The sequence below is a fragment of the Halichoeres trimaculatus genome, unplaced genomic scaffold (genome assembly GCF_033239565.1).
Source record: "Halichoeres trimaculatus isolate MK-OKI-2021-1 unplaced genomic scaffold, fHalTri1.1 fHalTri1_scaffold_1, whole genome shotgun sequence".
In the NCBI taxonomy this organism is placed as follows: domain Eukaryota; kingdom Metazoa; phylum Chordata; class Actinopteri; order Labriformes; family Labridae; genus Halichoeres; species Halichoeres trimaculatus.
This window is the reverse complement of record NW_027437179.1, coordinates 31,635,075-31,657,419: the sequence shown is the minus strand read 5'-3', so window position 1 is coordinate 31,657,419 and position 22,345 is coordinate 31,635,075. Positions and strand designations below refer to the sequence as shown.

Here is a 22,345-nt window from a genome sequence, read left to right as displayed (position 1 = left end):
CAGCAATGTCCCCGAAATCCAACACCCTGTAGTAAAATAACTCACGGCAAAGAGCAAAGTTTTGAATATCCCACTGCTGTAATAATGTTTGACTCATCATATTTGGCATGAAGTGTCAAACATTATTACAACAAAGCAGTCACAAACGCAGTGAGGATAATGTCACCTCTCATCAGCTGACAGACAGCGCGAGGAACAAACTGTGAAATCATTTGTCTGATTGTCTGGCGGTCGAGGACACGGTCTAACGACAACAACACGCCCTGTGGTCAAATCTTTGTCGCTTATGGCTAATCATCCTAAAGTTCTACAGCCTGTATACCATCTTTGAGTTGCATAAAAAGAATGACCTTGCAGGTTATGGAACATAACCAAAGCTACGGTAATCATTGATTTTAATATCAATATTTATCCCCATGACAGCTGTTTATTTGTGTGTTTTCCTGTAACATAAGCCACCAGTTGCTGACTTTTTCTCAGTCCATTAAAGAACGTGTGTAGGGCAAAAGAAAACATGGTAGAAAAACCTTTTAGATTATCACTTTGCTAGCTTATCCAGGTTTGGAGACACAATCAAATGCAAGCAGAAGAAAATGTAAAAAGTGTCTTTGTTATGAATTTGTTCAACTGCTTTATGTCATTAATTGCAGCCTTGCGCATCTCTGCTTTAAAGAAATGGAAAGAGCAGAGAAAAAGTAATTTTCAAAGAGGATTTGAGCAACATCACGTCCTTCCCGCTGCTCATATTTGCTCAGGCGGAGCAGAAGGCTGGGTGTGTGATAATCCCTCAGCTCTTCAGTTTGTGGGTAGTAAGCAGGAGGTAAGTCTGGTGATTATAGCGCTCTTCAGCATTGAGAGTGGGAGTTTTGGGCCAAAAAAACAACCATCAGAGAAGTGGAAAGCCATCACCAGCCCACGTCTAGGCAGAGAGCGGCCCTCGAGAGGCGCAGCGGTCGACAGTGCATGGGGCTTACCTGTCAAGAGTCTCATTGTGTCGAGAATGCAGCCGGGAGGAAACTCGGAGAAACCAAGAGGCCACATCTATGGATGTAGAAAAGGAAAGAAATGATCTTTAGACAAATGTAAGTGCTTCCTGTGAAAATGTAAGGATCAGACACTCAACTGTTTCCTTAAAGCAGCTTGAGAATGTATTCATCTTTTCACAATCCTTATAACTACTTATGAAGCTGCTTAAGAGCTGTTATGCTTCCTTGTTTCACGATTTCCTGTCGGTCATTGTTGAGGACCACCTGCTGCTACAGATCAGATAAATTGTCTTTAGGAGTTTTTCAGCTCATATTTGTCCATCACTTTTTACCCACTTTGTTTTTGTTGCAATGTAAGTCGGTTTATCCTTTAGAGTTAGATCAGTTTAAAACAATTTCAGTTGGCTATAGCTGGTTGGGAAGATCATCACCGCCCTGGTTCTGCTCAAGGTTTCTGCCTGTTACATAAAGCTTGGGCATTGCTTTTGGCAGCATACCAATGTTTGTGAGAACAAATGAGATTCACGCAAGGAGAAGGAAGAGCCACACACCCGTTATCTTTGTAGTTTGTGAGATTACCTAGAGCCTGTCTCTCTAAATTCAAATGCAATCTAGGATCATTTATCTGAAATTTGAGTTAAAGATGATTATTCCTGTTGTCTTTTTCTTCTGGCTTTATTTCACCTCTCATGATTTCCCAAGTCAAAGTAGAACCAACCAATCTTGTCAAATATCTTGGTATGTTCTTTTTTTATAGATGATGTTAAAACACTTAAACTAAAAAAAAGAAAAAGAAATGACATGGTTGTGCTCTATTCCTGTGAGGTTAAACACTGTATTTTACAAAAGCAAACCAGGCGTTCAAAGGTAGGCGAAGAAAACCTTACATCTCTTATAGGTAAGAGTCAGTTAAAATCTGTTAGCTACATTGTAATTGTTGGTCTGAAGTATAAACTAGCTTCATTGACTCTGCCTACTATGGAGCTCTCAATTCAGGGGTTGTGGAGCCTAGCGGTTAGCTGATCATGCTAGCATATGTGCTGCTTTTCCTGAATGCCTGACCAAAGCTGGATAAATACTGAGTCCTTCTTGATAATAGAACAAAGAGTTTCAGCTGTCCTGCTCTTTCTGAAAAGTGTCATCAGATACCTTTTCCAATGATGGTGTTGCATGAACAACAACTGATTGATTGTTTGAGAAACTTGATGTGAAAATGGTACCTGTGGTACATCAGCAAACACTGAGTCCTGTCGTTTCATAAAACACCACTTGAACATGTCAGCAGCCTCTCTGAGAGACAATTTCTCCGTCTTTTCTCATCCGTTTAAGAGCTTGTCCAAGAAGTCTGTGTTTTAAAATCAATTTGTTCCGCTACGCGCCAACATGCCCCAGAGCTTTGGCCATGGACTCAAACTTGGCTTCGTCCTCTCCCTGGATCGCACTGGCATGGCTTTGTTATGCCCTGTCTGAGCTGTACAGATAGCAGTGGTGCTATCTCTCTCCCTCTGTCCACCTGTTACTGCAACCATTCACCTGTGTAATCGAATTAGCCAAAGCCCAGAGGAAGGAGAGAACAAGAGGATTTAAAATGGAGAATAAAGAAACGGAAAGGATTGAAATCTGGCGGCTCACACAGACATTTTAATTCAGTCTCTATTTAGACCCAATACATGGAGACAAATAATAAATAAATACTTGCATTTTGAGAATATGGATCTAAAAATAGTGACCTACAAAAATGTTAACATCTAAATTATGTGAATTAGAGTTGTGGGAATTTTTGAGGCTCTAAAACTATTTGATGCAAACCAACCTTTTAAAGTTTTTTCTCTCACACTTCTATGTTCAATAATAACAGAAACTCCAAAGTTTTTACAGCAAATACAGAAATGTTTTCATTTTCAACCTGAAGCTCCCCCTTTCCCACTTGCCAAAAAGAGAGCAACAGTTTGAAAATCTTTGCTTGAATATTTGGTTTGGTCTTCTTTTGTATGCAACCTAGAATAAAGTTGTCACTACAGCAGTAACTGATAAAGATCCTTTGTTATCAAAGAATTAATGATAAACTGGGTTACATGCAATGACCCAGAGGTAATATTGTGACATTGTGACATTTACATTTTGCCTTTCATTGCTGCTGACATGTTGTTAATGATCAGTTATTTTCTATTCCTGTATTGTTTGCACACTGAAAATGGAAACTTTGTGTCCAGAATTTCACCTCATTTCTGTGCTGGACAGGTATTAATAATGTATGATTTTTTAAAGCATTGTGTCATTGTTTGAAACTTATAGTAGTGGAACAACCCTCTGTTGAAAGAGGATACTCTAATAGATAAAAAAAGGAGTAAAATGAAAAGAAGTTAATGCTTCCTCTCTCTGTTTACTGGATGTGTCAAATCCAAAGCTAATCCACTATTTCCACAGTGATAATGGCCTACAATGCTTTACAAGGCACTGATTTTTGACACATTATGTAAAGGTTATTCAAACGACACAAGGACAAGTGACTTTTGAATGTCTGACTAGTTTGAATAGTGCAGCCTTAGTTTTTATTTTCTGAGTAAATGTCTGAATTCTGGCTCTGTACAACATGCACACAGTCTTTACAACACTTTAAAAACAAACCAAAATAGTAACCTTGATTTTTGATGCCTGATGGAAATCAAGTTGCAGCTGTTCTAGCTGTTCTTTGTTGAATGTGTTACATTCAGAAATGAATGTTTTGTCTGCAGTTGTAAAAAAAAAAAAAAAGTCCCCACAATTTCAAGGTTCATTTTAAAAATCTCTGGTCTCATTTTTCTAATATGCTGTCTTTTCTGCCTCATCAAATTTAAAATATATTTTGGCAGTGTTTCTTCTCTGGAATTCACCCTTTGGGTTTTTTAAGCATAATTTGAAGCTTGCTATGAAAAAAAGTAATAAAAACAGATGGAAATGTTGTTATTGCAGCCTTTTCTTTGTCTAATTCACTTCAAACCTAACCCTTCCTCATATGTCTCATTTCTTAGGTATGGTGACATGGTGCCAAAGACGATTGCTGGAAAGATCTTTGGCTCCATTTGCTCGCTAAGCGGTGTGCTTGTCATCGCTCTGCCAGTCCCTGTTATTGTCTCCAACTTCAGCCGCATCTACCACCAGAACCAGAGAGCTGACAAACGCCGTGCTCAGAAGGTAAAAGTCAAAGACATTTATGGGAAATGTGGCACTACCATTCCATATAAAGGGCTTAAGTATCAATCCCAATTCTGCCCCTTAGCTCTTGGTTTACTCCTTAGGCCTTGGTTTTGCATGTTCACATCTAGTGAAGGGGAGTCAGTTCTCTGTAAGCTTCACACAGCCCTTTAAACAAAGACAAACCAGGACTTCACTTGATAGCAATGGGTATGACAAATTTCCCATGATATCAATATTTTTTACCAGATATCCAATCCTTTGCTACTCCATATAAATACATATTAGCCATGGTTTGAATTGTACATGAATAACGCTGTTATAGTGACAGCTACAGCTAATAACAGCTACACAGATGTCAGACCAGGGTGACTTAGCTACAATGAACTGCATTTCATGAATGATCAGGCAGCTAAGCTACATGAGCTGTACTAGTACCATAACAAAAAAGCAAAATTTACGTATTCAAAAGCTACACAATAAAGCTTCTGGATACTGTAACTTTCACGTAACTTTTCAAAGCTTACCTGTCTCATGACACAATGATGTATGTTGTAGTGCAGTCGGTTTGCTGTGAATTTATCATGCTAATCTGAAATCAGTTTATCATTACTTTGTAAAAATGTGCTCAGTTTGGAAGTAAATATACAGTCGCTCTGCCTATAACACAACCAGCAAGTGACTAGGGGTGAAGACACAGCAGAAAACGAGTGGTGTCTTCTTTCTAAGAGATGTGTTTGTACCCCTTGTCCCTCAAAACAGAGGGTCAAGGGGACAAAAAGAGAAGGGAAAGGGTGACAATTGGGATTGGCCCTGAGATCACATTTATTGTTACATTCCAGAGGCTGGTGCAGCAATGAAAAGAGAAAATGGGTAAAAGACTGTATAGGGTATAAAGAGTTTGAAAAACACACAGGGTAAAGGTTGGAGAGTGGCTGTTAACAAATCAAAATATCGCGGGCTGTTCAACCCAGAGAAGTAGCGTACAGTAAGCCTTGAAAACAACCTTTAAAATAAAGAGAAAGAAAGCACCTCTCATTTGATATCACATATTACATATCAGCAAAAATATATTAGGTACTGCTTCATCCACAGGGGGCGCCAAATTCAACACAGGAAAAAAAATCCTTGACAGAAGCTACAAAAAATTAAGGAAATATTTTCTGTTTCATTTCATCTTGCATGGAGCATTAGATAACCGGAAAATTTTTAGATGCCAGTTGGACATGTCAATAAGAAATTCCCAAGTTTGAAATTCCGACTCAGAATCTCAAGAGGAACTTCATTAACTCTAAGCTTGATACCCAAGAAAGGCTGCTTCAAGACTCAAGAGTGAAACTGTGTTGTTGAGCTGATTAATCTTGTTTTGTATTATGAAATCAGTCACACTGACAGTAGTGTTTATGTTCTCTCTGTGGAGATATTGCTTTTGTGCACAAACTATCCTATTCTGTGTCGTTATCCCCTGGTGTTTGCTAAAGATGCTAACAACAGTGAGAGGGAGTAGCTTGACAGCATTCAGATTTTGTTTCCATCTCATGACTGTAAAGTGGTTAACTCGGCCATGACATGCTCTTTATACAAACTAACTTTGTGCTACTTACCATGTTTATTCAGAGCCATTGACAACATACATCTTGTAATCTCGGGTTTATACGGTGTATAGCCAATTGTGTGAGTTTATAAATTGTTTTGATTTGGAGTGTGTGCAGATAATGATAACCTGATCACCAAGCTCTGTATTTAGAAGGTCACAGTACATGATTATGCAGTATTAGATTATCAAAAATAAATGGAAAGGGTTTTATAAATGCCGTGTGTGCAGGCATATGAATGGCTGAGACCTTAAAACCTTCTGAAGGTTTTTCTGTTTTATAGATGACAAAGAAAAAAAAACTAAGATGGACAAGTTTTTTTCAATGAAGGACAAAAGACACATTTTACAAACTTAACAAAAGGTGATAGTGAATAGAATTAACCTCAATTATTGATCCTATGTGTGCTACGAATCCCTGTCCTTCAACCTACATCACTGCACATTTTTCATACCAGCACACACTCTCACACACACTCACAGGAAATGAATGCCCTCTAGACTGGCGTTATTCATCCTCCTTTGACACATAGACACACACCCCCAATCTCCCCCCACACACACACTTAAAATCTAAGTGTAAGCCATAATGACACTTACCCAGTGGGCTTGACCTTTCAGAGGTTTGATAAGAGAGCTATTGAATTAGCAAGCAGCTGCTGATAGCTAATTCAAGAGGGAAAGGTGTTATTTTAATCTGTTATAAAATACGACCCTAGGTGGTTGGTTTTTCATAAATTCAAATTCTGAGAGAAATGCCTTTGAATCAGTGTGGCAGAAGAAAATACAGGTAAGGTTTTTAACAAAAGGCACAACTTTGGAATGAGTGTGACTTTGTTAATTGTGGTGAATCTTAAAACTTCCTGACAGTTTCAGGGACAAATGGGACAACAAAGAAGTAAAATGCAATGCGTATTTCACATTCATCTACAATTTACGAACAATTTGTGTAATGTTGTTGTAAGACTACTTGAAAATGTGACTGAGAAAAAAAGATAGACATTGCAGTTGAAAAGAAGCCACCAGAAAGCCTAGCATAGGTAACTATGCAAATACTTTCTTTAATGTGGCAGGGTCATTGGAATGATTTAACCACTGTACATTCATCGTCTGAATAATATCTGAGGAGGCTGTTGGCTTTTGTGAATCATCCTTAATCACAATATTACTGTCTTAACAAAACATTATTTAATTATAATGTCAGCTGGCTACAACTGTCACATGATACAATGACATTTAATTAATACAGAAATAAGAGCCTCAGTTCAGAGCATAAAAACACAACAATAACCATTTCCAGGACTGCTTGGTCTGACTGCAGCAGTCCTGTAATCATTAAGTTTTCTGTTGTTGCTGTTAAAATGTTTGACTTATTTAGATGTTAAGGTTTTCCCATAGACTCTGTGGACGAATCATCACCATACGTGTTTGTTTGTTTGTCTGTTTGTTCATTTGTTTGTTCTTTGGGCTTTTCATGGAGAGGACAGTGGATAGAGTAGGAATGGGGATGAGAGTGGGGAGTGACATGTGGGAAACAAGCCACCAGCTGGATTGAGCCTGGGCCACCCACTCCAGGGCAAACCCCATGGGGCACAACCTAGACCACTAGGCCCCTTATGCCCATCACCATAAGTGTCAACTGACTGTGAAGCCAAAAGATTTAGAGCTCCCCCTACTGACTAGCTGCAGTATAGGTCAAAACCTGAACTTCTACAAGTGAACTGATGGAACATGGGTCCAACTATAAAATTAAAATCCACTTTAAATACTTTTTTGTCAAATATATTTTCTTTCAGTTTAGAATGGTAATATTTATGTCCAAGTATTTGTTTTCCTGAAGTTTGTTATGATAAGTAGCACAGTAGGCACAGTGGTCTGTTGACATCCTATCTCACCAAATGTGGAATTGAAGGCACATTTTCCATTCTTCTTACAGACAACAGGTGAAATTAAACATCAACTTTCTTCACTTTGAGCAGATTTAAACCACTGTGGAACAGAAAAACTCTTTAGTAAAGCCCTTCCTAATGAAGTTATCGTAAAGTTAGTAGCTGCTCTCTTCTACAGCCCTTTCTTTTAATTAGAGGAGAAACTGTGGGATACCTAACCCCATTCTGAATGAGAAATTAATTTCAGAGACCATTATTGAGCTATTACATTAAAACCAAAAAGAAATTTCATTTTAGTGCAGGATTTTTTGCTGCAATCATTAGGGACCTAAAATAAAATATATTTTACAAGTATTTTGAGAGCTACACTGGCCTAATTTGTTTATTATGTAAGAGACTTACACAGCTCTCATCCATTGTTCTCTTAATTGGTTATGTAAATAGATGAAGGAAGGAGTGTATCATTAGATTAGTCATATTATACTTTTTAATGGAGTTTTATATTTCACCATGGGATCTTTTTGCCAATAGACTTTTCCTATTGCTCGTAAATGTAGATGCTTAGTTGTCTTTAGACACATCAAGGACCTCTTCTTAATGTTTAATTTGTATCAGTTAGCCAAAACTACCATGGATAAGAGGTCAGATGACAAAAACAAGAAGAAGCTCATCTCTGGGATAAGAAAATTGTTGATGCAGTTATTACCATGAGAAATCCTCAAATGAATCTAGACGTCCAGCAGTGAAAAACACTGTGGGTGTTGAGGGAGCCAAACCAGAGTGGAGACGGACCAGACAAGGATCTGGCGGAAGTGTATCTGAATAGTTGCTTAGTGTTTTGAGTCTGCTGCTGGAATCTGGCAAGGTATAGCAGTGAGTTTATATATATATATATATATATATATATATATATATATATATATATATACACATACATATATACATATATACATATATACATACATATATACATATGTATATATATATATATATATATATATATATATATATATATATATATATATATATATATATATATATATATATATATATATACATATATATATGTATAGTGCTGTCAGGCCATTAAAAAAAATAATGTAATTAATTACAGGATTTGTAATTAATTAATCTTATTAATCGCATTTTAATCTCATATCTGCTTAAGGTCCCAAAATACAGAATTTGAATTCCAGGACATTAAAATTATATTAAAAGACATTTAAAAATAAGGTGGGAATATATACAACACATTTTTAGGTACCCTGAGGCATAAGGAACAAATGTAAAAAGTGTTATGGTTCTATCTTTACAAAATCTACACAGTCCTGCACCTAAGATAAGCTGATTTGATTTTTAGGACGGTTTTTGCTTCTGTTCACATTTTTACTCGATGTGGACTCAATTTTCACTGCAATATGAACTTCTATACTTCTATGAGGTCAGGAGAACCAGGGCTAAAGGCTAAAAACTGTGAGGAACTATGTACAAAACACTTTTTTCAAGTCTTGGATCAAAAAAAAGTGAAGTATTCTCAGTTTAACATGCTCCGAACACACAAACTGTTGCTCATTGGTGCAGAGCAGCGCCAAGCTGAAACATGACACCAGGAAGATGGAGGGAAATTTTCAAAGAATTCTTTAGATTTAAAAACAAGACCTTTTTCGATCATTCAGGGCTTGTTTGATGCAGTAGAGAGTGTAAAATTACCTGTTTTTTACAGAATTGAGCTAGAGCAAACGGTTGATTTTCTGTAGATTTTCAAAAAGGACGTGTAAATAAATGAGATGTGGACGGCAGTCCCCTTAAAGGATAAGTTCGGTTTATACAGCTTTTACATTGTTTATAGAATGAAATAGAACAAAATACTCACCAAGAAGGTTTTCCTGATCCAAGCAGTGCTTCGGGAGATATTTAGATCCAAAATCGTGCAGCGGACGTCCGTATGATAGGATCTATCGAGGCATAGACAGCGCCGCTCCTTAAAACGGCATTAATCGTCCAAAAACTCGTGTTTTTCACCAATATTCCATCATGGTCGGCTCCGAGATAGTCCTCTGCTGCAGTCTGTGTCACTCCAGACAGCGCTGTGCGGCTGTACTGACCTCTGAACTGACGAAGACTTTGTTTACGCTTGCCCCTCAAAGAAAGGAGTCAGTGCTCCAGAGAGTACTGCGCAGTTGTAGGAGCGGCGCTGTCTATGCCCCGATGGATCCCATTATGCGGATGTCCGCTGCACGATTTTGGATCTCAATATCCCCCGAAGCACTGCTTGGATCAGGAAAGCCTTCTGGGTGAGTATTTTGTTCTATTTCATTCTATAAACAATGTAAAAGCTGTATAAACCGAACTTATCCTTTAACAGCGCTCTCTTTTTCCCCCGGTTCAAAGCATGTTGCTAGATGTGATACATTCAGGGACCATCGGAAATTTGAAAATCTGACGAGAACACCACTTTTTTCATGTAGGACAAACGGTTTGTAAATGCTAGACATTTGAAAATATGTGCGTCTTTGAACACCTCGCGGGTTTGGGATCCAGATTAATCTGTGTTAATTTTTATGATGCATTAATTTGCGGTGTAATTAATTAATCTAATTAACGCGTTAAAATGACAGCCCAAATGTATATATATATATATATATATATATATATTTATATATAAGATGGTGACACATTTCTGAAAGTTTGTCTCTACAAAGGCGCCTGCTTTTAACAACACAAAGTTTTCCTAAAAAGATGATGAAGGCTCATACAACAGGTTGTATTTAATGTAAGACCAGAGGAATCTACAATCAGTAAAGAAAAGATTACTTTTTTTTATGCTGTATCGCAGACCAGGTGTGCTTCTGGTGAATGGGGTTTCATTAAATTTGGTATAACAGCTGCTTCAATTGCTGAATTTCTGAATTATTTTTTTGCCCTCCATAGAAAAACAACTTTGGAGCCGATATGGTCGGGAAGTTTTTAATAAGAGCAGAAAAATAATTGAAATTTAAACACTGTTTATTTTAAGAAGAAACATATTGGGACTGGTTGGTTGTTTTTTTCTTCACTACTTCTCCTAAAGTTGAAAGTCAACATAAATTGTTGTAAGCTGGGGGTTTTATCTTTTTTTGAAACTACACATCTTTGTTCAAATTTAGAATAAAAAAGTACATTTACAATACATAATGATTGAAGCAGACAGAAAGGTACATCTTTGATACACTGAGAGGTTACAGCTATTTACAGCCCTCATTCTCTGACATGGTAATAAAGCACAGAGAGTACGGCACATTATGATGAGCATTCTCTAATCTTCTGTTCTTGCTTTTGTCTGTTAAATGCTCCAACCCATTAAAGGTTAGAGTTAACAAGGTATTCATTGTGCAACTCTGAGACAGCAATGCACAGAAGAAGCGTTCATGCTCTTCAGTTTCTGCTGCAGCACAAGTCATAGAAGAGAAAGAAAAGAAAGGAGGAAAGAAGAAGTTGTGTTTTAAACTGCTCCTATGGTCTCTCTCGTCTCCTTCTATCCCACTGCCTCCACTCGCTTTCTCTTCCTCTTCAGCTCTCATTTGTCTTCATTCTTTTCTAACAACAGGCTGCTCCAGGCTCCCATTACAATTATGCAGTCATCTGGGGATTTGACTCTACAAAAAGGTCTTCTCATATGCCCGTTGTAGCTCCACAGCCAGAAAATAGAAAGTGGAGAATCTAAATTGGATTTAATGATAGTCATTCCCTGCTAACTAATGTAGTGAGTGTGTGGGCCTTAGTGCAGATTTAAGTGTCTCCTCTTCATGTTCAGTCACCCACAGAGGGCTCGAGACATCCCCTATACTAATGTGCCTCATTCCCTGATAGGTCAAAAGAAAAGCTCCCCTGAAGAAGGAGACTGATTTCTCTTTTATCCCCATACAACCCAAAGGTGCAGCATAGTCTCCGTCAGAGTGTCAAGGCTGTAAATGGACCGAGGTCGAACCAGTAATGGGACGGCAAAGTCAAGTGCAGCCACACTTAGACATGGCAGGTTGTAGAGGAGAGGAAAAAAAGGCACGCAAGACTGGAGACGTGAGGGCAAAACAAGACGAAGGGAGCAAGAGAGGAAAGAGAGGAGGAGGTTTGCCAAGAAAGAGAACTCAGAGGAGAATGACAAAGAAAGAGGAAAGTAAGGAAACAGCAGTTGACAACCAAAGGAAGGATGTCAGAGGAAAAGTCTGGATGCAGTAGTTTCAGTGTTCACTAGACTTACAGGTCTTTTCTCTGTTAAAAGCTCCAGACTGATTGTCTGACTGTGGGTGGTTATGTTGCAACGCACAGATCTGATTTGCCCTATCAACCAAGAACTTAAAAAAAAAAAAAAAAAACTAAAATTTCTTGAATTCATCATTAACAGTGTCCAACAGAAGCCCATCAGGAGTGGCTGGGAACAGACTGTAATCTACAGTTCCTCTCCAGCCTTGAAATACTTCATCATCTGCCTGAAAACTTTTAGTATTCTGGTATTTTTCTGACATCCGAGAGAAAGACTCAAAGTGTTTCTTAAGGTTTATGCAGAAGGACTTTACATCTGTTATTGCAAGCCTGCTTGGGGGCGTTCTTTCCTTAAGATATGAACAGTTACAGAAGAGCATAAAGAAAGAGCGAGGAGAAGAATTTTCCAAGAAGCTCTTACAAATCAGAGACTACTTTCTCTGCTCAAAGGGAAAAAAAGTCACCCTGATTTCACCTATCAGTTTGTGTAGCACCTGATAGTGTTATTCTCTGGTATCCCCACATACTTGATGAATAATGCATGAAGCACACCAAATGAATTTAAAAAGTTAGGTCTAAGTGCAGATACTGTTATCTTCTAATTAGTGCTAAAACATTAACAATCTAAAACCAGGTCTTTAGATTAGATACCAAAGAAAACTCTACCACACAGACTTCTTTAATCATCATTACAGCATACTAAACTTACAGCATGCTGCATTATTTTTCTCCCTTTAAGATACACTAGATGTTGAATTTATGACTGGATTAGCCAAGCTGATATTAAGATAGCCAGCTGCTTCCAGCTGTCACTCAAAGCTAACATACCTTTTTTTGTATAAGCCTTGATATAATTTGATTTTAAGACTCGGATTTAAGTTCATCTCCATACAGCTGTGGTATAAAAAGAATACCTTTGTAACATACCACAAAAATGCTTATTGCTGCTGTTAAGTTTGGTATTTTTACATGAGGCTTGATGTGGATTTGCTTACTTTTGTAGTTAGCCTCAAGTGGCCACTTGAGAAACTGCAGTTTTCTCCAACCCCAGACTGACTCAGTGTTCCACTTCCAAGGGGCAACCACCAGTCCTAGGCCCCGTTTACACAACAACGTTTAATCTGAAAACCCAAAGTGTTTACACGGCAACGGTGTCCGCAGCGTTTCAGAAAAATCCCACTCTGGAGGCCGTTTTCAAAAGTTTGCGTTTTAGGTCAGCCGTTTCCATGTAAACGCAAGGCTAAAACGCAACAAAACTTTTGCGTTGCACCCTAACGTTGTCGTGTAAAAGGCCCCTAAGAATATGAGGATGTGAAAGTGCTAAAATCTGCTGTTTCTCAAGTGCCCACTTGAGGCTGGCTCCAGAAGTCACATATACACCAAGCCAAAAAAAAGCTGTTTTCAAAGCAGAAATGAACCTGTTCACAGCCTGGTTCAAAAAACGTTTCCTGCCTGAATTGATAAGTTAACAATCAGCACACACTGTACAGGAGGGGGTTCTAACTCAGTGGTTTAGAGGATATTAAGATTGGCATCTTGCCCAATTGGAGGCACAGCTCAGGTCACGTGACTGACGGGCGCCCTATAGCTGTATGTGAAGCCCTTGCCACTTCCAGTATGGCCACGATTCCCGATTTGCTTCATTTTCCATTTTCAGAAACAGACAGGAGACGTCAGGGAGGCATCACTGAGCAAGTAGGGGGATGCTGCCAATCCAATCCACCTTATCTCTTACAAATTTTAGTTGCATCAGGGTGAACATATGGTGGATATTCCTTCAAACCATAAGAACTTAACCTATACTGGGGGCCAAAGTTGGCAAAGTATGCGCTAGTTAGGGAGTAACACTACCTGACTCAAACATATGTAGAATCAGGGTGTATGTCTGGCATGCTCTTTGGATAGAGATCGCAGTAAAACAAGAAAAACTTAAAGATTTTTTGTTTTCTTTTTGGAAAAATAAAATTGTACTTCTTATTACGACATTGTCAGTCAGATCTGAAAAACAACCATGTTTTAGCATCAAGCCTTCAACAGTTGTTTACTTCCTGATGAAGCTTCTGCTCGACACATTCTCACCAATCTGTTTTCAATTTATCATTTCCCCCAGCTTTATGAAATCATGACACAAAACCATAAGAATATGCCTTCAAGACAAAAATATATCATCTTGGAATAAATTATCTTTTGGAAAACAACAAACCATTTGTTGCTTTTTTAATGTGGCTTTCAACAAAAGGAAGTATAGAACAAACACTGGCCTCTGAATTTTGACTGATGATGAAATGGACCCCGACTTGACTCTCCATTAGACTTTCAAATTTGTGTCTCAAGACTTGACCAAATTGTACTTCCACCTCTGGCCTCAGGATTTCATCAGTTTGGCGTAAAGCTTCCTCAGACAAACAGTCTGGGCTCAACAGAGCGTCACAAAGATAAAATACTCATCAACACACCAGTGCAACCAATTGCAGCGTTCTTGCACTCAAAGAAGGATCAGACTAAGATATTCTTTCATATTTTTTCTTTTCTTGTGTCAAGTCGAGCTTTTGATCAATAAGAAAAGCAGCCTGTGCTCGACAGCGCATCCTCTTTCAGATTCATTCACTCTTTGACTAAAGCTACAAAAAAAGAAGGAGTCGATGTGTTTTTTTTTCTTCTGTCTCTTCATTTGATATACTGCACGCACACACACTGTCATTATTACATCTCAGTCTTCAACATTCTTCACTCCTTCACAGGTTTCTGGCGTCTGATGGACAATTTCGGAAGCATCAAAACTAATTCCATTATTTTTGATTCACGTCTGGGAAGCAGTTATTGCTCTGCCTCTCTGCTGTTTCTCTGATGCGTTTATCAGGCAGAGAGCAGAAGGACAAGGTTAAAGAAATCTCTCAGCTTACAAGTCCAGGAGCACTTAAGGCAGCTGTATATCGCAGGGAGCCGTCCTAAAATATCTTTTCATTTGAAGAAATTCCCAAAACAATCACTCTCTCATTTCCTATCTGTCGCGCTATATTACGTTATCACATTTATTCATTGAAGAGTTATCAAATTTATCTGTCTGCCACACCTCATCAGAGACAGACTGTATGATGAAGTGTGGCACAGAGAGAAAGATTGAAAGAGATGATGTAAAAAGTTTAATACAAGGTGATTTTTCTGTTATTTTTGTACCAAGGATGATAAAATTGCAAAAGTACTCCGTCAATTCCCCAGTAGAAGTCGAGGCGCTGAGTAAGGTGTTTATACAGATAGAAGTGAGTGACTTGTGAATGATACAAAGTCTACGAGTGGAAAAACATGTCTAACTACAACAAATCACATACTGAAACTGAAATGTAAAATTCATCAAAAAATATGCTAATTTTAAATTTGGGGCAGGTACAACAAAAAAGTTGTGTTCAACAAAAAAAATTCAGAACACTTGGAGGAATCCCAACTGGTAACATGAATTTGGAAGAAGGTCTTGGAAGTTTATTTCTGAAGAGAGTCACCACACTGTGAGAGACTGATGGAAACAGTAGTTCCAATTCTAAGACAATTTTCCTTGGTGCAAAACAGCAAAGGTTTTGAGGGTCTCCTGAACAATGAGACTTAGTATCATTAAAAATCAATATAATCCAGAGAAATCACTGTACAAAAAGAACAAGGCAGATAACTGATATCACAGTCTGTGGCCCCTCTGGAAATAATGCAAGGACTCAAAATCCCAGAAATACTTTTCTGGGCCCTAGCACATCTAGAAGTGGACCGAGGTTAACTGGAAGACCCCTCCAGGAATCGTCCTTGGTTCCTTAACTATTACAGAGTGTTGTGGCAGTGACTTCCTGCTGTAAGTCTGTTTTATACTAAGTACAGACACAAGTATTTCAGCAGCAAATGTTTGCTCAACTTTTTCTTCATTACTTTTGTCTTTAGTCAGTTTTTTCTTTACTCTTGGAAATGTCTGAAAATTGTTGGGAAAGTCTGTCTTGGGTGTCTTAAAACATCTTTTTTTTCATCAAACAAACAATCTAACACCAAAAGATACTCACTCCCTTTAGACATAAAATAAAACAACAGCAAATCCTCAAATTGGAAAAGCATAAACTTATTTATATAACAGCTTTAAAGCCCCAGTGGTGGCCATAAAGTCATCTACTGACTCATAAGCTGCAATAACACAGCAGAAATCTCATCACGTCACAAAAATGGTTTAACATTTTGCATATATTCACAGTGCATATCTCAAAGATAAGTTTTGTTTGTCCCTTGGATGTATTTCACTGTGAGTAATACATCCCAAACAGGTTATTTTGTAGTTAAGAAACAGTCCATAGCTTTGCTCTAAGGAAAGCAACTCAAACATGCTATGGAGGAGAGTTTTTCTGTCACTAATGATGGACAAAGAATTCTGTACTGCTGAACTGTAAAGGTCATCTTGTTCTTTTTGCTGGCAACAGACTGTGTTTCTGTCTGTTTCGCTGCTTCTGGCCAGATCCTTTTGGTTTGTTCATGCCAAGTGTTCACAAAAGAGTAATAAATATAGTATACTTTGACAAAGTCTATCCTTTCTGTTTCTCTTTCTCAATCTAGCTGGTCATGAAAGAGAACTGTTCACCAATGAGTCTGATTTTGCTCCAGCTCTCTAACCCTTTAAAAAAATGACGCCACAATTGCCAAATGACTGTTCACTTTAGATTCATGTTCAGCCTCTGTATATGTTATTAATAGTTTTTAACTTTGAGAACAATGTATTGTTTGATAGAGGTCAGAATTAATTTTTTCTGATGCTTTCCTGGGAGTTGCGAGAAGTGACTGCTAATCAGCTTTCACAACACAGCAGTGCGCAATTTTGTTCCTTAAAGAGGGGGTATTGTCTATGTTTTGTCTTGATACGGTCTTTGTGGTACCCTCATAGCAGCTTAACAGCTCAAAAAATATTTATTTTTCTCCCACTGGCGTTTTAGAAAACCTTTATTTCAGCTCCTGTTTGTTACAGATGCTGTCTCTTTAATACTCCCCCCTCCACAAACCCCCTTCACTCTGATTGGCCAGCCCTCAGGGACAGAACTGCATGCAGACCCTGGTGTTTCTTGCCCCTCCAACTTGTCATGAACCAGTTAGGGGATTCCCGTTTCAGCAAGTTTTGTTCAGATCTTGTACTATTTTTAGAATTGACTATTTAGAGCCAGATTCAGGGGCTTCACAACATATGAATGTGTAACTGTTAGAAAATCTGCACACATTTATCTTGGACATCCAGCATTGTTACTTTATATCCATGTTTAAAGCCTTGGAAAGCATGGCACATTTTGTCATTAAGATATTTGTTTATCTGCCAATGATTACTTGTGTAATTGTTGGCTGTCCAAATATTTTTGGCCATATTTTTCAACTTGGTGTTTTTATAAACCAGACAAATAAGGCTTTTTTGTTTATGTACTTACTAAAAGACTTCATGTGAATCTGAGTGTGTAAAAGTTGTTCAGTAGTAGCTCTGATAGTAAGTACAGAGTTTGAGGGATGAGTTGGCAGACACTCACCATTAAAGACGGCATTAGTCATCTTCACTGACCTCCCACCCACCCTGTCTGACGCTGTGACCTCTTCTTCCTCCCACGTCCAGAAAGCCAGACTGGCCAGGATAAGAATATCCAAGTCTGGCAGCGCCAACGCCTTCATCCAGAGCAAACGCAACGGATTGATCAACGAACTGCTGGAGCTGACGGTGAGGACTACCTCTGACCCCCCTGAAAACTGAGACCAACTGACAGCAAAGTGGGCGAGATGAATCCTGGGAAGTCATTTTTTAAAATGTGTTCATTAAGAACGCAGGCAGATTGTGTTTCAGTGAGAGATTAATCATATTGTTCCCTGTCAAACACCCTTCAACTAATTATTTCAGCTCACTGCGACTCAATAGCTTGGAAGCAGCAACTTCACACCCACTGTACAGGCACAAACACACACACACAGACACACACACACAAAATGACGAACAATTACAGGCATAATTAAGCAAAGGACAATTTGGAAGTCATCTGGAGGCTGTGAAAGTGCAGCAGAAGTTGGATTCATTGCAGTCTTTGGGGTTTACAGTTCAGAGGTGATAGCAGAAGAGTTATGACAATAATCCTCCATGAGGGCGTTATCGCTGTAATCACACTAAGCACTTTCCTTAGTCGTCTTTCAGCCTGAAACTTGATTTAATCCTTCTCTGCAAAACTGGCAAAGTCAGACAAGAGGGGTTGTTTTTTACTTTACTCGCTTCATGGTGATAATTAGATGTTTAGTACATGAAACGGACTACTTCAGAGCAAACTTCAAATCTGTACAATGCTTCTGCAGAGGACACTTAAATCCAAAATCTCCCAGACTCTTTCCTAGAAGTATTTAACATTCATTCATTTCTCCTCTTTCTAACTACAGACAACAGAGTTCTTGTTTGCCTCATCTACATACCTAAAATGTGGGATAAATTATCTTATTTGGCATCCAGGTGGTTAAAACAAGTCGTATTCAAAACACAGCTGATTGAAAGTAGTGAGCTAGTTAGCCTGTTAGCATAGAGCTGCATTTGTAAGATTTGTGTCCCCATGCAAGATTTAGGTGTAACATTAACTTTGCATTCAGCTCCTTGTTTGATCTCTCCTAACCCCTGGGAGGAAATTTGGCTCTTTGGCTCCTAAATGCTCATTTTTCTTCTGCAGCTTGCTCCTAAGGTTGCGTAGGTTAATTAAAAAGCACATGAAACAGTCACACAGCCGAAGGAAGCAGACCTTCTGCTCCTTTAACCACCAGAGACTTTTCATTAAGATGATCAGGCCTGAGTTGGACTCTAGAGATTAACAGGGACAAGCTAGACTTTTCCCTACTTTCACTTTGTTATGCCAAGCTAAGCTAATTACCTCCTGGCTCTATTTGTGCACTGTACTTTATAAACAGAGATGAGGTATTGATCCTCTTATCCAACTCTCGGCAAGTAAACAAACATTTGAAGCGCCCGTCTCCCACCACGATTCTCCTTTACTCTTCACTCGCCTCATTATTTAAATTTGTCACCACCATGGAAAATGTGTTTGGTGATGCATGAGCAAATTGCCCACATCCTTCCCGTCCAACGCATCACTCCAGAGCTCAGCGACACACTCCCTTCCTTGTGGATAGTTACTAAAATCCATTTGGATCTAATCGAGTCCAGCGTGAAGGCTCATGGGTGTCTGGAAGTGGTTAGAATTATCATATAAATGCCATCTGTGAGCGCTGAGCGACCCCGATCTTCCTGCGTGTGTGTGTGATGAGGCTGCCAGAGTCCTGCCGCATCAAATTACAGCGGTGTCAGTGCTGTCAGTCAGTCAGTACAGCAGTATGAGTCTGAGGGTTAAAGAGAGAGAAGAGACATGACAAAATGACTGGTTCCCCCCACAGCCTGTGGTTAGATTAAAAGTTCTGCTCTGCTGGTCATATACAGTTTTCCCTGAAGGCTTTTTCTCATTTTTGACTTCTCTTTATTAGTTCCTCAGGTCACATGCTAGTTATGGATTACCCCATCAGACTTTATGAGACCTGGCAGTCATAACACTTTAGTTGGGATTTATTCCGTTTTTGTTTCTTCAAATTGACAAGATTTCATCTGATTTGGACTCATGAGATATCTTATCATGAGATATCTTATCAAGTGAGTTTGTGTAATTTTCAGTAGAAAACATTTTTTTAGACTTAATATGAGGCACATTCACCTGACCAGTCCAGAAAAAAAATATTATTTAAAGACAAAAATGAGCTTTTAATTGCTTGTAACAAGTTAAAAAAATCTGCCAATGGAACAAGAGAAAAATTACTCGAATTAGGAGATTATTCTGGTTTCAAGCAAATTTTCAAGCAAATTTTCTTGTTTCATTGCCAGATATTTTTGGTTGTCACAAGCAATTCGGACCTCATTTTTGTCTTTAAACAACTTGAAATAAGACATTTTTCTGGACTGATGAGTTGAATGTGGCTCATGTTGAGTATAACAGGACAGGTTTTACTTAAAGTAAGACAAAAACACTTGATAAGATTACAGTTTTGGTTTTCTTTTTGCAGTGCAATCAAAAGGTTGGAGGTTCAATACCAGGTCCTGCTGTCCACAAAGTGTCCCTGAGTGAGGTGTTGAACCCAAAACTGCCTCTAGTGGTGTGGATATGATTAGTTAATACAGATGGGCACTTTACATTGCCCCCTCTGCCATCCATGTGTGAGTTAGGGAACCCAACATCAAAATAGTTTCAAGTGGTCAGAAGTCCAGAGCTGGATCTATATAGTGTACACATGGTCCATTTACCATGGTGGACTTTTCTCAGCCTGGACCCAGACCTCAAAATCCATCATAAACAAAACAGTCCTGCTTGTTGAATTGTAGCATTGCTCTTAAGAGTGCAGTGCCCAAAGGTTCGATCAACCTAGACACAATTTTTTACAATAAGATGTCTGATATTGACTCAGAGATGTTACAACATGATGCCATCTGTAATAGCAAACACTTCAGAAATTACTGTAAAGTTTTTACAGAAATGATCAATTTAGCCATTTGCTTTTAGACAGTTCAATTTACCTTATATTTACGTTCATAAATGTACCTAAACCAGGAAAAAATGTGTTTTTGTGCAGTTTTGAAGTCAAATAAAGTTAAAATTAAGATAAAGACAGTGTAATCTAAGATAATGATCCCTGATAGAAATATCAGTCCCATCAGGTGATTAAGTCCACAGTATGACTCTAAAACTTCAGATAAGTCGTTTCTCCACTTCTTAAGGACAATTTGTCAAAATTGCAAATAACTATTATCACCCACTGCTTTACACGTCATTTGCACAAATTATAGAGTGATTAAGGTAATGAAAATGTTATCAGGTTTATACTTCGTACCAAATTAATCAAAAACAGCTTTGAAGTTAAGTTCTCAGCCTGTAGTTGTACAAAGCTTCTGTCAGGACCTTTCTCTCCGGGCAAATCCACACATAGAGACATCAGGAGGCGTGGTGTTGTCATGCCCACGTCGCTGTATTGTTCATGTGTCTGGAATCTGAATGAGAGTCCTTGGGCTGGATCGCCACCCACCCAAATCCTCTGAGTAACAATGCGCGCTGTGGGGAGAGAATTAATTTGTTTTCAGTTTTTCATGTTTTTTGGCACTCGTGACTGCTGTGAGACTAAGCTATATTGGAGCCTGAGCTTTGAAACTAAGTCCCGCTTGGAGAAAAACCCAGAAAAAAAAATGGCTGCATAAGTTTCTGTCTCTGTTTTTGTGAACTCTTCTGTTCTTCCTTTTTTACTGAAGCTCCATGCGTCAATAACTGTTCTGCTGCCTGGAGCTTCACACAACACTCAGTGGTACCTACTTAGATAATTAAATATAAGAGCTGGCAAAATCTGTTTTAAAATGCATATTTTATCAGTTGGATAAAATGAAAAGGTCGTTTTTTAGCAGCCTTTATACTCAAGGAAACAAAACAAAGGCACTGACAGGAAAAATTAGCATAAAAGTGCACAATGGAGAAAGTTAATTATGAACAAATCACTTGCCAAAGCAGACTCAAGGCTCCATACCAAGCAGAAATATAATCCACTGTGCAACCAAACAGCTAAAAATAGTAATTTCAAAGCAGCTGGCGCAAAGCAAAATATTTTGGCTCCAAATTTGCATCAAGCATAATAAAGGAGTTTCATACAATATGACAAAGTTTCAATTCAGACTCATCCCAGCAACACACCACACAGCTGAAAAGAGTAAAAAGGAAATGCTAATGATTTAATTCATCAACATTTATTTTTTCTGTGCGTTTGAATGTCTCCTTTATGTTTTGCATGTGCGTGTTGTTCAATAAGGATAAAGACCAGGGCGAGCAGAAGCAGTCTAAGTGCACCTCTGTGATTGAGATCCAACACCACCACCTACTGCACTGTCTGGAAAAAACAACAGTGAGTACACTTTAATACTTTTATTCTTTGTTTATGGCTTTGTTGACTCATAGAAAAGAAAGAAAAAGGTTTGTTTATTCTTAATTAAGAATTCTCATGTTGATCAAATTTTGTGCCAGCAGTGAACACAGCGTGCACTTCAGGACTCAAGGTGCTGGCATGCAGCCATCAGAAGTGTTTCTTGTTTTTCAGAGCACAAAAAATTCTTATTATGCAGAATTTTCTGTTTTTATTGCTTATAATCACTGTAGACGGTTTTTAAATATGTTTCATGATGCATCATTATTGTTAATGACTCACTAAAAAAAGAAGAAAGCCAAGAAGTCGACATGATGCTTAATCTCTCAAAGGTTTTCTCTAAGGAATGAGATGCTTTTTTTTTCAGGGTGCTTGAAGTTTTTCATTCAATCTATGACCACTGTAGTCTGGTTTAGAAGAAAGCCTCAAAATAACACCTTCACTGAGTCTAGGAAGTTCTTTTCTCTGCATTATTAAAATTATTTCTACTTCCTAGGATG

At 38.4% G+C, this 22,345-nt stretch overlaps 1 protein-coding gene across 2 annotated transcripts in view; it reads left to right on the top strand.

The window, feature by feature from the left end:
* The window catches only part of LOC141798492 (A-type voltage-gated potassium channel KCND3-like), a 182,265-nt gene that overhangs the window by 153,976 nt on the left and 5,944 nt on the right, over window positions 1–22,345 (top strand). For both annotated transcript variants that reach the window (XM_074680483.1, XM_074680482.1), the window contains 3 exons: window positions 3,998–4,160; window positions 17,494–17,595; window positions 21,735–21,827. In XM_074680483.1, coding sequence (XP_074536584.1) covers window positions 3,998–4,160; window positions 17,494–17,595; window positions 21,735–21,827 — 358 coding nt within the window. The remainder of the gene's footprint in view (window positions 1–3,997; window positions 4,161–17,493; window positions 17,596–21,734; window positions 21,828–22,345) is intronic.